This window comes from Coturnix japonica, chromosome 15 (genome assembly GCF_054131305.1).
Source record: "Coturnix japonica strain WE chromosome 15, WE-NBRP24, whole genome shotgun sequence".
In the NCBI taxonomy this organism is placed as follows: domain Eukaryota; kingdom Metazoa; phylum Chordata; class Aves; order Galliformes; family Phasianidae; genus Coturnix; species Coturnix japonica.
The window spans coordinates 360,840-376,433 of NC_140677.1; the positions used below are offsets into that span (position 1 = coordinate 360,840).

General features: G+C 39.1%; 1 protein-coding gene across 6 annotated transcripts in view; it reads left to right on the forward strand.

The window, feature by feature from the left end:
* FGD5 (FYVE, RhoGEF and PH domain containing 5) overlaps positions 1-15,594 on the forward strand; it is a 105,178-nt gene that overhangs the window by 15,735 nt on the left and 73,849 nt on the right. For all 6 annotated transcript variants that reach the window (XR_014934737.1, XR_014934738.1, XM_085516642.1 and 3 more), the window contains exon 2: positions 8,882-11,783. Coding sequence is in view for 4 of the 6 variants with exons in the window: in XM_015875277.3 (XP_015730763.2) it covers positions 8,882-11,783 (2,902 nt within the window). In the remaining 2 variants the exon portion in view is untranslated. The remainder of the gene's footprint in view (positions 1-8,881; positions 11,784-15,594) is intronic.

The window sequence follows — 15,594 nt, forward strand, 5'->3', positions numbered from 1 at the left end:
GGAAATCTGTAGTAACAGAGACAAGAGACAGACCCCCATCTCACAGCCTTGCCTACAGAACTTTCCAGGGTCTCAGTACCAATTTGTTTCCTAGGTGCTGAATAGATGCTGCCCAAAGGAAGAACGTTCAGATGTTTGACTTGAGATTGTTCAGAGGCATGAGCAGGCTAGATATTCTTTCAGCTGCTACTGAAGCTGATATAGGAAAAACTGCTATAGGAAAAACTGCTGTATGTACCCGTAGAAAAAAAATCTTGACTTCTTCTGTTCTCAGGAAGCAGTATATAAAACAAGTGAATATAAGCTGTCTGCTGTAGTATGAGCTTCATACTGTGAAATCACAGCCAACTGGAAACATAACTAATGCTTACACTAAAAAGAAAGATATGCTAGTATCTTAGAATCAAAATAATGTACATGTGGGGTTTTTCACAGACAGCACTCACATCCGAACTAAGACCTGTGTGTACAGTCTGCTTAGAGACAGTGAAAATGCTAGAGAATTTGTGAATTTGCAGGACTGAGAAATTTGGTGCTGAAATTCATCCTTTTGTGATTATATTGTCTTTATATTTTTCCCTTTCTCCAGTAGTTTCTCTGTGTGATGTTATGCTACTGTATTGTATTTACAGATGGCTGTGATAAAATTGTATGGTAAGAAAAAATTTGTAAACTATTGACCTGACATTTCAGTCATAAAGTATTGAATCATAGAGAATGGATTCCAATAACAGTATAGCACAGCATTTTATTTCTGATGGGTGGAATGTGTTCTGACAGGCCAGCTGTTAGTATTTCTGTTAGGATTTGTAAGGAGACAAAATTCCCATGGGATGGTTGTTACTGACTATGAGTCTGACTCCACACTAGTGAAACCTTGATGTGTACAGATCACAAATTTGAAGGATGTACACTGATAAACACTGATAAAACACAGATGTCTTGCAAAAGTGCCAGAACTATGAAGAAGCTGAAATCCCAGTTTCATAAATGACTGAGGCATTTAGGAGCCCTTGACCTGCTGGCTTTGAACAGACATAAGGCCTGAAATGCCTGAAGTCCCAATACTCAAAAAACAGAACTGTTTAGCTCAAGTCAAAGTGAGAGTGGAAGCCTAAATATTGACTGAGGTCCTGAGGACTGAAAGGGAGACTTGCACTCCTCCCTTGTTAGAAAATCCAAGACTAAATATGTTTTCCATTTCAAGTGGCTCCCTTGCAACTGTTTTCATTTCTTATGTAACTGTTGTAATTTTAAACCTTTTATTTTCCTCTGACTGTGTGAAATACATGATGGATTCACATGCTATAAAACAAAGAGAAATATTTTTGCAGTGAAATCTCAGTTATTTACAGTACATCCTGGGGTTCTACCAGTGACAACACTGGTGTTTTATGATTTGGACCCCTCTAGGGGATTATACTTTCCTTTTAAATCATGCTATTTCATCTATTTCATCTCCAAGATACTGAGGCAGCTTATATTGGGTACTTTACACAATTCAAAATGACATTGAAATGGCTTATCAACATCAGCAGTTTAAACACATCCTCTCTGTCTGATTCAAACAGCTGGCAGAATTGTAATTACAGGTTGGAACATACAGCTTCCTATATAGAAATGAAAGAGACACTATGCTTGGCTTGACTTATAGTTCTGACAGAGTTACTGTGGTGGTTCATACCCATGTTCTGCCCAGGTCCAAATCCAGCTCCTCATCTGCAAAGAAGAGCTGTTAGTTTCACTTACAGTGAAACTCCATTTGTTATTTCGATTAATTTATTCTTAGAACAATTCCTTCTCTAAGGAGTAGAGACCATGGTGAATACATAAAACCACACATTAGTCAAACTGAAATAGACACAGGTAAATAATTTCTTCTCTGTCTTGCTTTGCAAGAACATGATTTTGTTTCAGTAGATGATAAATAGAAACTTCTGCCTATGGCTGTACAGACCAGTTTTGTTTCCTTTATCTCCTGGATTTGTGTAGTGCTTGGTGCATGTGGCTTTTGTACATAGTATGAGCTCTTATTAATGCCATTCTCTGATGTGAGAGACTGAATATGATGGCAGCTGGTATAACCTAGGTTTTTTCTTTGTTGTTTCATACCATTGTCTGGTGCACAAAGTAGAGGTGCTACCATGAAAGAACTTGTATTTTTTCTGATCCGAATCAATTTTTATGTCTATAACAGTGCTTTGGCAAGTAACTTGTAAATGAATTCCTGCATTTACTGCTACTCCTAGGTCTGCATATTCTAATTTCCTCAGTAGTGGGACTTCTAGTGAGGAACTTGATCCTCATCTTTGGAAGAAGTTACAGACTCAACAAAGGCAACTGAACTGATGCAAAGACAAACATCGATGCCTGCATAGTATTTTTAGTAGCATACTCAGATTTTAGAGAGAATCATTTCTGTAACAAGAATTCAGTCTGGACTATTTTGACTGAGGAATGACTATCTGGCAGTTGTGAATCTCTGCAGTACTTATCTCTGTATCATTATCAAATGGTGGTGTTTAAAATGCAGGAGCAGGAATGGGCTGATACTGTTCAATATTTTCGTGGTAAGAACGGAAACAGAACAGTATCAGATGATTAAGTTTATGATGCAAAGGTTGGTAAAGGGTAATTAACAATGTAGGCAGAGTGGTTGTATAAACAGATCAAGATCATTAATTTGGATCTGTTCAAACAAATTACACTTAACGCATATTATAAATCAATCAGTTAAGTGACAACAAACAGGGAAAACAATAGCCTTGGGAGCAATTGAGGGGTCATAATGGACAAGCAAGTCAGCCTGATACATTAATAAGCTAACAGAGAACAGTGGGAACTAAGTCTGTACTCACTCTGGAATTCTTCCCACAGGTCTGCGTTGTTTATTTTATAGGGGCTGCTGGAAAATTAGAAAATGTTCAGAAAAAAAAACGAAACGACTTAATGAAAAGAGAAATTATCCAAATGTGAAGATTTAATGTGTTCATCTGTTCAGTTTACCAGAAATAAAATGATTCAAATACATGTAGGAAACTATATATTTCCCCTAGAGAAATACTGAATAAGAGTCTTTTACTCAGTGGAGGAAACAATGATAAATGCTGGAGATAGGAGCTAGAAAGCACTAATGGGGTAATAAGGGCTTTATCTTAAAAATATCCTATTCATTATGGGAATTGGATGAGGAGGATAGGAAGGTATGTAATATTCCACTTCAGGCTAAAGCTTTCTGGAAGACTATTTTAACCTTTATTCTGATATAACTGAATGAAATTATAGAGCTGAATAAGACTTTCCAATTGAATTGTCTGGATATCTTCATCTACCTCCTGTTTCTCAGGCACTTTCCATTTGTAGATTTGAAGCTCTTCATGACAGAAGCAGTGAGAGTCAGAATTTGTGTTGCACTGGCTTCCACTGGAATTCTAGTTTTGGTGCTGTCTCCTGCACACTACTGCAATGTGGTCCATCTGCACAGTCACTTTCATCTAAACACATTTCTGCTTTCTTTTCTCAATATCTCTTCAATTTTGACATAAATCTGAACTGAATTAGTGATGAAGGAGTGAAGAAAGAATAGGTCTACACAAGTTTGTTGGAAAAAGCTAATTTTGGCAGCGTAAGAGATGCCTGAACTCAATTGTGATGCCATTCAAAACTTGAACTGGTATATCTAAATGATGGAGCCCATTTCTTGGGCTACTGTCCAAGACCACTGGCCCAGGACAAATCTGCAGTAGTTCCTGCAATTTAGCATTTTAAGTCTACACCTCAAACAAGCTGCTTAATGGAGTAGGGGTGTAGGTATATATGGTCCCTTATATGCCTAAATTAAATTCTAGGCTAAATGCTAAATCTAGCTTACATCTGATAGTGGGTGGTTATAGTGTTTTAGGCAGTACTCCACCTCAGGTGTCTGTTGTTTCAAATAATCATTTGAACAGTGAAGGCTCTATGGGTTGGTTGCTGTTCCAGGAGAAATGCAAGGTTCACTGCTTAGAAACTCAAATGTGAAGAGGGACATGAGTGGAGAGTAGTTTTATTTGGGCCACGTCAGGAACAAAAGCAAGCTGGAATGTAAGCTTGCCTGAAGGAGAGGAAGCCATCCTTGTCAGTACAAGGAAGCATTGAACAATAAGGGGAGGAGCAGGCTAAAGAAATTCCTATTCCCCAAGAGTTTCCTTGTAAGCAGAAGGTGGGTGTGTCTCCCTCCAATATAAAATGCATCCTAAAATAAACATGCACAATTATTTGTTAACATACAAATTCCTTATGGTGCAGTGTTATTTTTTTGCCCATTTAGAAGTTATAGCCAGGCCCTCTTAAATGGTTCAGACACCGGAGGAAGCAGAAATTGAACCAGAGCACAGAGATGCATTGTGCTTGACAGATTTGCTTTCTTTTCAGTAACTGTTATACAAGTGTTTTTAATAAACGCTTGTATACACACACACACACAAGCACAAAATTGTTTAAGAAGCCTCCATCAAAGGCAAGGTCAACACATTGAGCAGCTAGGAAAAAGTGTCAGAGAAATCCGAAAGGGCCAGTAGTTGGCACAGAGGAAAAGAGTAGGACACCACAGTGCCCACTGTTACACTTTGAACAGGGTCCATTACAGTAACTTCTATTCCCTTTGCAATGTTACTGAAGGTAGCAGGTGGAAAAATTTAAGATTACTTGATTCTGCCAAAAATTTACCACTGGAGGGAAATTGGGTAACTGAATTTAAGCTAGATATATAGATACATAGATATATTGAAAGGATGTGCTAGTGGGTATTTTGCATAGAGAAAATGAGTTCATTGCATTATTTTATGTCAAGTTGGTTTATGAGCCAGTTGTTTCTCAATGCACAGTCATTTACTACAAGAACTTTTAATAAGAACAAGGATGAGAATGAGCAGACTGCTCCAACCTTATCACATTCCAAGAAAAAAGAAGGTCCTACTTTTAGATAGACATTCCTGGGAAAAGCCAGATGCTGAAGAAAATGTTATAATACCTTCAAAGCCATGTTTCTTCCTTGGAATTAGTCCTAAGAAATGCCTCATTAGGGTGTGCAAGGTTTTAGTGCTGATTTCTTGTGAAGACTCTGCCATAGCTGGTACAATCTCACGCTGCCATCTGTTTATAACCAGAAAATTAGTTTAGGATATTCAGTCATTGCAGCAACTAACTTAAAAAGGCCATGTGCAGACCTGGCTGGGGAGAAAGAAGATATTCACATCACCTACCCTGTTTGTAACTGGTAAAAGTTTTCATTACTCTGCAGATTTGAACTACTGCAGATTTAATTATGGTGCAGCAACAGCAATGGTACTTCAGAAACAGTTAAGTGCTTGGTGCATCACATTTCTGAAGTGATCTGGAGAGGGTGGTTATTCTGTGATTTCAATAAGACAGATGCCCTGCATCTCAAAGCAGCGGTAGATACTGTGAAACAAGGGGACACTCTACTGTACTGCAGGCTGGTGAATATGCATTTCTTTCTCCCCTCCCCCAGTAAAGCCACATGCCTCTTATTTCTGCAGGTCAACTTACATACTGATGTTTCTAGGATTCACATCTTTGAGCAGCAGAAATGCAAGAAGTCTCATTTGTGAATCTGTTCACCTATTTTATTTATTTATTTATTTATTTTTAATCCTACGTCATAGTCTGCAGGTTGGCTGCTGCTAGAGTAGCAAAGAAGGAACAGCAGGCCATCCTCTGCTTGCTGAGGGTCTACAGAAATCAATGGCTTTTTAGAGTGCCTGCATTCCTGAAGGGGTCTTGTGCTAAAAAGGATGATTTCTGAAAGTACATACACAGCTATGGGTGTAATCACTACCTGGAACTAGAAAAATTGGATGGCTATTCCCAGAAGATAATTGATAATGTGAAGTTATTTCTTTCCAGATTAAAACTATGACAATGTCTATTTCTAGAGTCCAAACTGATTGATCAACACACAGGTCACAGATGTTCAGGACAAGCTGAATAGGGTGTTGAAGGTGAAGATGGAAGTAACAAAAGCACAGCTGCCTCCTTTTGTGCTTAGCTCAACCTGCATGTTGCTTGTTCTGTATCACAGAATCACAGAATCACACAGAATCACAAAATGACCCGGGTTGGAAGGGACCTCAAGGGTCATGTAGTTCCAACCCCCCTGCCTAGCAGGGCCACCAAACATACACCTTTACTAGATCAGGTTGCCCAGGGCCCTGTCCAACCTGGCCTTGAACACCTCCAAGGACGGGGCATCCACAACCTCCCTGGGCAGCCTGTTCCAGGGCCTAACCACTCTCCTAGTTAAGAACTTCCCCCTAACATCCAACCTAAATCTTCCCTCTTTTAACTTAAAACCATTTCCCCGTGTCCTGCTATTGTCAGCCCTTTCCAAGAGTTTACTCCCCTCCTGGGAGTAAGTTCCCTTCAGGTACTGAAAGGCTGCAATGAGGTCACCCCACAACCTTCTTTTCTCCAGGCTGAACAAACCCAACTCCCTCAGCCTGTCCTCATAGGGGAGGTGCTCCAGCCCCCTGATCATCTTTGTGGCCCTCCTCTGGACCCTTTCCAAAATCTCCATGTCTTTTTTGTACTGAGGGCTCCACACCTGGACACAGTACAACAGATGGGGCCTCACAAGAGCAGAGTAGAGAGGGACAATCACCTCCCTATCCCTGATAGGTTCTTAGCATATATTGAGCACTGGAAAATATAAATGCTTCAGCAAATTTCAACAAAGACATCTCACACTGCCATTTTACCTAATTCCTACATATCAGTTACCTTAGCAGTATTCAAAAACTCTCTGTAAATTCTGTAACTCCTTTGCAACATCTCCAAAGCCAAGATATATTTAATGAATGCAGAGTGTGCTGTAAAATAATTTTCTCTTATGCTGTGAAAAAATTGCTTGCTTTTTTTTTTTTTTTTTTGTATACTCAAGTGCATAACAAAATCAAATTTCTCAGTTGTTTAGCATGCAGTACTGGTACTTTCAGTGCAATTTAACTAGCCAGTATCTTTTAAACTTATTCCTGGTACTTTACTGGTACATTATGGGGTGCTGAATGACCTTCCACCAGCCACAATGATGTTCTCCACCCTTCTCTTACTATATTCCTGGAGATCTTTCCCCTCAGTGGGAGGGGAAGCGAAGAGCGAATGTGAAGAGATGCCTGATGAAACTGGTTGCTGTTCAACTAGCAACACGAGTTTTATTTACCTTGTAGAAAAAGCAGCATACTTTAAAATGACAACATCTTGTGCTTTATGTAAGTAAATGTTTGCATACAAGACTAGAATGCTCTGGAAACATGCTACTAGTCAAAATAAACGATAAATTATATTATTTTCTGTATGCAATCTTCTAGATAGCATTAGTTAACCAGCTTCATAATTTGTATGGTTGTATGTTTAGTAATGGTGCTACTATTCTGTGTTTGTGTTTAGCACAGATGAACCTAGATCAGATACGTTCCCATATGCAGAATAATTCACAGTATCACAGTCTTGTGCGGGTTGGAAGGGACCTTAGAGATGATCGAGTCCAACCCCTGGGATTCGAGCCTCTGTGTAGCAGAGCAGCACTTCTACCACTTGCGCCACAGGGGGATTCGAACCCAGGCCTCCAGTGTTGCAAAGTGGAGTCCTTAACCACTGTGCCATCGGAGGCACACAATTCCAACAGTTTATGTGATAAGGTGTCTGATGAAAGCAGACTTCTCATTCCTTCTGGGCTGATCTGAGATCATTAGATCATTTTTAACTGAAGTCCTTTTTGTGTCTCATCATTCTAGAAAGACTGTTTTCAGAATAAACCAGAATGCCAAATTGTGAATATTGTTGTGAGTTTTGCATGAAATTTCAGCAAGTTTAGAAAGCTCAAGGAAAAAAGAAAAAATCAGATCTGCCAAGATCTAATCAAACATCCACATGGGCCATATCCCAAATGCCATCTCTTGAGTAGAGATCCAGCCCCCTTATTCTTTATGTATAGGACTTGATGATTTTTCACAAAGAACTGTCCCTGTCTCTCTCATGGCAAATTGTCTCTTGTCCTGTGCCTTTCCTTTTAATGGAAATCTTCCCTTTCTCCACCACTGTGTTAATTAAAATAATAAAAAAATTAGAGATTTCTGATTGATTACTCATGTAATTACCAACCAATGGCTGGAAAATATTAGCAAGAATAGAACCCTTCTCTGTATCAGCATTTGTAATCATTTGGTATTTTGGCTTCTTCACACTGCATATTTCATCTCATCTAAAATCTCATAATTGAGAATTGTTATCGTTGCCTATTTATGTGCCTTTTCAGCATTTCATTTAGTTATGTAAAGAATATTAATTTCAAGGCCAAGGCAGCTGGAAATACCTATAGAATATAAAGTGTATTGTGACTACAGTATCCACATATGACTTTTAAGTTTTTCTTAAAAACAGAGAGGGAAAGCTAACTTATTGTCAGTCTTCACAGAATCAAAAAATCATAGGGCTTGGAGTGGACCTCTAGAGATCATCTAGTCCAACTCTTTTGCTAAAACAGGTTTCCTAGAGCAGGTTGCACAGGAAAGTGTCCATGCTACGCATCTTATGTGATATATCTTTGGCTCTGCAGCTCTACGCCTTTTTCTTTGCAGCTACACTTTTGTTTCATTTCAGTTATGACCTTAAACCACATTCCTTGGAATAACTACAGTGCCACATGGAAGCAAAGTACATACACTCTGCTACAGAGTTCTCTTTTTAGAGACACATCTTTTATCCGCTAGACTTGTTGCGCTTTAGAAGTAAATGATATATGCTAAAAGTCTACTGTAGTCTACTCTAGTGGCTTTAATAAGAAACTAAGATGACTAATATGACTTTTCTCTCTTTTCTCCAGAAATCACAAAGCCTCCACTAGCACCGAAACCAAAAATTATTGGTCAACTTTCTCCAGTAGCAATCTCCAAATTCTCTCCTTCATTGCCAAGGTCTGATATTCTTCATAACACAAATTCTATGTCTAGGGGTCCCAAACCACCTATTGCTCCCAAGCCAAAACTCTCTGCTGACACAGAGAGCAGATCCAGTGTTAATACCAACAATTTAAATACATGCTCAAATTGTAAACTTCTCTGTCTTGATGGAGTGTTATATGATGGAAATCAATGCAGTGCTGAGTGCCCAGAATCTGAGGCAGATCATGAGTACATTGTACTTCCTGAAACTCAGCTGACCAATGAAGACTGCAATGACTTGGAACACAAGCATGATCAGAGCCTAGATTCCTTTGCAGAGAATGAAGTCTTGGAAATTCCAGAAGAGGCAGAGAAGAAAGAAGAAAACATTCCTAATTATGAGGGCACTGACAGTCAAGAAATCAAGCACCATAACTTTTCAGATAATGCTGAACCAATAAAACCAGACTTTGTATCATCAATGAGAGACCATGGTGAATCTGAAGCATTTTGTGAAGAGTCCTCCGATGCCACTGGTGGGAATAATGACATATCTAAGGATGTAGATGAAGATGAGGATGTTGCTGGTGTTTGTAGTGAAACCAAAAGCAAAGAGGAAACTTCTAACAATCTCAGACTGGTTAAGAACAGTGATGATATCGAGACTGGTGGTGATAACATTTTGAATAAAGATGAGGGCGATGTCTGTGAAGATATCATTCTAATGCCACTAACTGCAGTTGAATTAATCCCAAGTTTGGAGAAGTCAGGGGAGGAGGAGGAGGAACTACCTGAGATTCTAAGAAAGGGAGATAGATGTTCAGCATATTATGGTGATCACAGTGTGTATGCAGAGCTTAACTTGAACATGGAAGAGGAGTTAGAAAATGATAACTGTACAAGTCCTGACATGCTGCCTGATGAAGCCAGTGAGAAAACAGTTTTGTGCTTAGAATTGACTGAAGGTGAACCCAATGCTGAAAATGGTCTGGAAGATTCCACTCATCAAGCAGTAGCTGAAGAGGAGGAAGCAGGCACAGTCAAGCACAATAATACAAACACAGGAAATGCCAGTGATGACTACCAGATCACTGACCTGAGAGGTGAGGAGACATCAGAGGTAGCCTGTGAAGCAAGCAAAGATGCTGGAAAAGGAGAGGAAGAAACTGTGAACACAGAAAGTATTGATGACGGGTGTCAAATTACTCCTTTTGAGAATGAGGATGGTGAGGAAGTACCCACAGATCTGCAAACAGAAGAGACCTGTCCAGAAGAAGATGGTCGGATCTCAGATAACCTCCTTAGTGGTCCAGGGATGGAGCCAAAGCTTGAAGATATGTCTGCTAAAGAACATAATGAAAGAATTGCAGAAACCTCTAAGTCAGATCAGTTGCAACTTGAAGGAAATGAAGTAGAAACAGACAGTCTCAGCGAAAGTGTCCTAAGTCCAACTCAACTATTCCTACGTAAGGAAGAGATAGAAGTCTGTAAGCATGGTGAAATGAATGTAAAACATGGGACCAAAAATGTCTTGCATGAAAATCTAGCACTCCCTGAAGTAGTTATTGTGCCCGAAGAATCAGAGAGAAGAGAAACTGGCAGTGATTCCCTAGATGACCCTTATGTGCTTCCTGCAGAAAATGAATTCGCTGATAAAGGGCAGACTGATTCAAGAGCTGATCACAGTAGAAGGGATGGATTGAACATGGATAGTGAAAACAGCTTACTGCCCATTGATCGTAAAAGCATTGTCACTAGAACACGGTCACACTCTGGGAAAATGCAAGGCTACGTGCCAGAAACAGTTCCAGAAGAAGGTGGTCCTGAAACTGATTTACCACCTTCCTGCAACAGTTCCAGGACTGAAAACTTAAGCAATAATTCATTTTCAATGGAAGAAAAAACAATGGAAGACAAGAAGGCATTACCATCCAAGCCAAGACACTTTATTTTATATCCTCGGTCTTATTCTGTTGAAGGGAGTGAGATACCTGTCTCCATTTACAAAGAGGGTGATGGCTGTGTACTCAGCGATATTAGAATGAAAAAGACAGAAGACAACTTATCTTTGCCTTGTGTCAATGGTTCCTCACATATCTTTTCACAGGGAAATCTTACATCAGGCGCTGTATCTACTCCATCTTCAGTTGTTGATATACCACCTCCTTTTGAACTTGCCTACATCACCAAAAAGCCAATCACTAAAAGTTCCCCTTCACTTTTGATAGAGAGTGAGTCACCTGATAAGTATTCCAAGAAAAAGAAATCTTCCTTTAAGAGATTCCTCACTCTAAAATTTAAGAAGAAAACTGAAAATAAAATCCATGTAGATGTTAATGTTTCCTCTTCAAGGTCTTCATCGGAGTCCAGTTATCATGGGCCTCCAAGACTAATGGAGCTGGACAGGACTCTAAGTAACTCACCTCAGCTGAAGTCACATGTGGGGAAGCTCCGTGCATCTGAGTCTCCCTCAACTGTTCTTTTCTATAAGGGTGGTAAGAGAAAAGCAACGCCTAAGTCCTTCAGCAGGAGCGTGTCACGGGTGGAATCCTTTGAGGACCGGTCCAGACCTCCTTTCATGCCACTCCCGTTAACAAAGCCAAGATCAATTTCTTTTCCCAATGCTGACACTTCTGAGTATGAAAACATTCCAGCTATGAGCTCTGACTATGAAAATATACAAATACCTCCTCGAAGATCCACCAGAGCAGGAACCTTCACTGAGTTTTTTGAAGATCCCAGCAGGGCCTTATCTGCTGCTAATGAGAATGATGGCTATGTGGATATGAGCAGCTTCACTGGCTTTGAGAACAAGCAGCAAACCACGGACCAGGAAACAGAAAGGTACTGTAATAAATTATTATGTAAGACCTGCTAGTCTTGGCCAAAGAAGCATGGTGTCTCTTGCTGTAAGCAGATCCTCCATGTTGCTTGCCTCTTATTCCTGACAGAAAATGTTGAAAAGAAATATTGGAAGAGAACAAAATAAATCTCTATCAGAGGAAAAAATAGACATCAAATTAACCGTATTCTTTGTTAATGCAAACTAGTAATGCCAGTAAGTCTAAATCCAATTGTTTATAACTATAAGCCAAAGAACTTTTTAAGATATCTGGTTTGTCCAATGACTTTACTTTCTGAGGCTTTCCTGGGTGTGGGAGGGTGGGGTTGAAGCATGCTTTGTTCTTTAGTAAAAAAAACTTCTGACTGCTTAACAGAATGGAAAAAAAGTGCATATTTACCTGAAGGGATCTTGCATATCTTGCATTATTTTATTCTTCAAAGCAACAATATATATGTGATTTTATTTTTAAATATGTAATTCATCTGTCAAGGGGCATCAGTTGAGTATAGACCAGAAAATCCCAAACCATAAAAAAATTAGGCTATACAATTAATTTTATAAGTTACCTTAAAGTCTGTCACTATGGACATCTGATAGAGGTGTTCAGATTTCTGAACAAATTAAATAACTCTTTTTAAAATCATGTGCATTGCTAGCATGAATAACAGTCTCTCATTCCCATGCCATTAGTTTATTTGTAAACAAGAAAATGCTTCAAAACTACTTCTTTTCATAGTTACACAGGGGTAATGCACTCAAGACTGTTAATATTCTGTCGTTATGTTCCTATTGTCTGATTGTAGCATATAATCATCAGAGCTCAGAGATGTAAATAAGAATGCTATTTTCCGTTAAGTTCATGATAACAGATAGAAAACAAGGTGCAGAGCAAATGGATGAAAGGCAAAGACTTGAATGCAGTCACATTTTGATTGTATGTGTGAAGAAGATAAAGATCTTTAAAGATATTTCAGGCTTGAGGAGTGAAAGAACTGTCTTTAAAATGTTTAAATCAGAGTCTTGCAGACTGTTTCTAAGTCAAGAATGATGTACTGCACTTTGTCTTTTTGTGAGGCAAGAATTGGAGGAAGGGAGGAGTAAATGTGCCTGAAAGTGGGGCGTTTGGGATGCAGACCTGTGGTTTAGCTCTTTGGAGATGTGAGTTGCCTCCAGTGCTGGCAATGCCAGTGGTGCTGACACAGGAACATGAAGTACAGAGCAGCTTCACAGCACACTACCACATCCCTACAGTGGGTGCCTGGTAGATGTTGCTTAAGCAGGGTCTGACAGCCCATCAGTCACACTTGGTTAAAGGTTTACATTGAGCCCAGCTCACTAATGTTTTGTCTTGGAAAAACTGGCCAGTTCTTTGTGTCTATGAAACACCGCCCATTTTGGGTAGTTCTTGTAGAACCAAGTTAAAAATATTAAAACTACGTAAATTGCTGTGATTTGAGTCCATTTATGAACTTCCTGTGGAAGCCTGTTGTTTCAAGGGGAGAGCCAATCCAAACTGGTTCAGGAAGTCTCAAGGTTAAAGCATGAACATAGTTTTTCAGGCTGCTGCTCATTGTGCAAGCAGTTTTTTCTGTCACAGAAGAAATGAAGGCTATGTTCTTCTGAACAACACCTTTATCTAGATAACAGGAGTGAAGGGGAGGAGCAGCAGGCAGACAGAAATATTTTTATATTGCTGATGTGACAGCTACTGTTTGCTGTATTTGTCAGGATGTTTTGAACAAAAAAAATGCCTGTAAACATTTGTTGAAAAGCAAATGCATAGCACCCATGTAGTAGTATAGTATACTTGGAGATACAGTGTATGGTCTACTCTTTTAAGAGCAAAATAAATCATACAAGTACCTGTAGATGAATGAACACACACATTTATATATTATGAATGGGCACGTATGTTTTATTTCTTGTTAAAGCAGTCCTCCCAAAAATATCTCTCAGTTGATTCATTCTAATATGATTACTTTTCAAACACAATGTTCCTGCAGCCACTGAGAGATAACAATAACTTCGAGCTCCAGCCTTCTCATATCCTGAGGATTATTTGAGCCATTTGAGAGTACAAGTATGTTGGACTCTCTTGTAATACATGAGAGTTGAGCCTGTAATCATCTGCTTGGTGCATTCACCTGCAGAATACTGATGTTTAGCATCTGCTGGTAACTGATCGAATTGTTACACTTTTGATGAATGACCTGGAACAAATCTTTTATTGTGTTTTAGGGAGCAGAATGTGAGAGTACTATAAAAGATTAAAATAATCCAAGAACCTCCCCTATTGCACTTGGCTGGGGAAGAGGGGATGGGAAGCTTACAGAAAATGACAGATGAGAAGACTGACTGCTTAATTTTATTTTGCTTTTTATTTCTTTTTGCTTAAAAGGAAAGACACTGTGTAGTCAATTTAAACCACTGATTCCTGACTAGAACCAATCAAATTTATTGAGAAAGTCCAATAATGACACCATGCAAAACAGATCTTAACATATAATTACCACTACAAGGATACAGTTGGGAATTTTGCTTCTCAGAGAGAAGTTAACATGTATCCCCAGAATTTAACAAACTGGTATTAACAATTACAGTGATTAAGGTATATGACAATATAGATTTCTGATCAATGAGACATAAAAGTAGAATTTGACAAAATGCCTCTCATCTTTCCTCAGTCCACTTAAAATGAATCAGATTGCTTTCATTTGTTTTCAATAAGTCATTTTCTAGCCTACTACACTTCTAGCCACTAAAAAGTGAAAAGTAACACAAACCGAGCCTTTAGGTTGAAAGGAGAACATAGCTGGGCATGTTATCCCAACTCTTGGATAATACACTCTGACTCACTGGGCTGCCTTGATCCCCAGGCAGCAGCTTTAAATCAAAATAGTCCCTCAATGTAACTGGCTAGATTGTCATCAGATGAAAGTCCATTAGGATTAAAGTATCCTTGGAAATTTCTTAAGGGCTATCTTTGGTAACATAACTCTGGACATTCAGAATATCAGCCATGTTTATGACTCTGTTAAAATCAGGGGGTTGGAAAAGAGAAACCTCTGACACTCATTTCATGGTCTTCCACAGTGACACACTCCTTGCTTTTAAGAGAGTCCTTTACCAAGGGTTAGATATTGTCAGGAACAGAGTCTATACTTTGGAATTATCAAGTTTGGTAAGTCTGAGTCTTAGCAGAAATGCTAAGATCTTCAAAATCCAGAGTTGAAAAAAGACAGAGAGAATAAAGGAATAGAAGGTGGATACTTGCAATTCCACAACTAAGCCTACTGTGATGCTGAGATCCCAGTGTTCTACATTATTACACTAAGGCTTGTAATTCCTAACAACTCTCTAGAATTGCAGACTCACACCTGTGAGCTACTCCCAAGGCTCTGACTTTCTACTACTCTTCAAGAGGCGCCTATCTGATGCCTCACAGCTTTAGTACAAAGACAATCGCTTCCTCTGAAGATGAATTTCATTCCTAAAGGAAAAAGTTGTCTTTAGAAGAAAGCAAGGAAAACTATGTGGTTTATGCGTATCAAGTAAATGAGACCTTTCCTTTAACTTGGACAGTTTGTAGCAGGAATGTACAAGCGCTTAGAAAATGCACTAGTGTTGGAGATGGTGTTTCATGGGCCAGCAGCATCATGTACTTTGTAAGCAGCGCTCTTTTCTATGTAGCCATAGTCAGCCTCTTCTTGGGCTAGGCCTAGGCATGACCATGTTACTGAAGACTGATTCTAAAATGTATACCAGAATCAGATTACCATTACATAACAATAGAACTATTGCCTGCTGTAA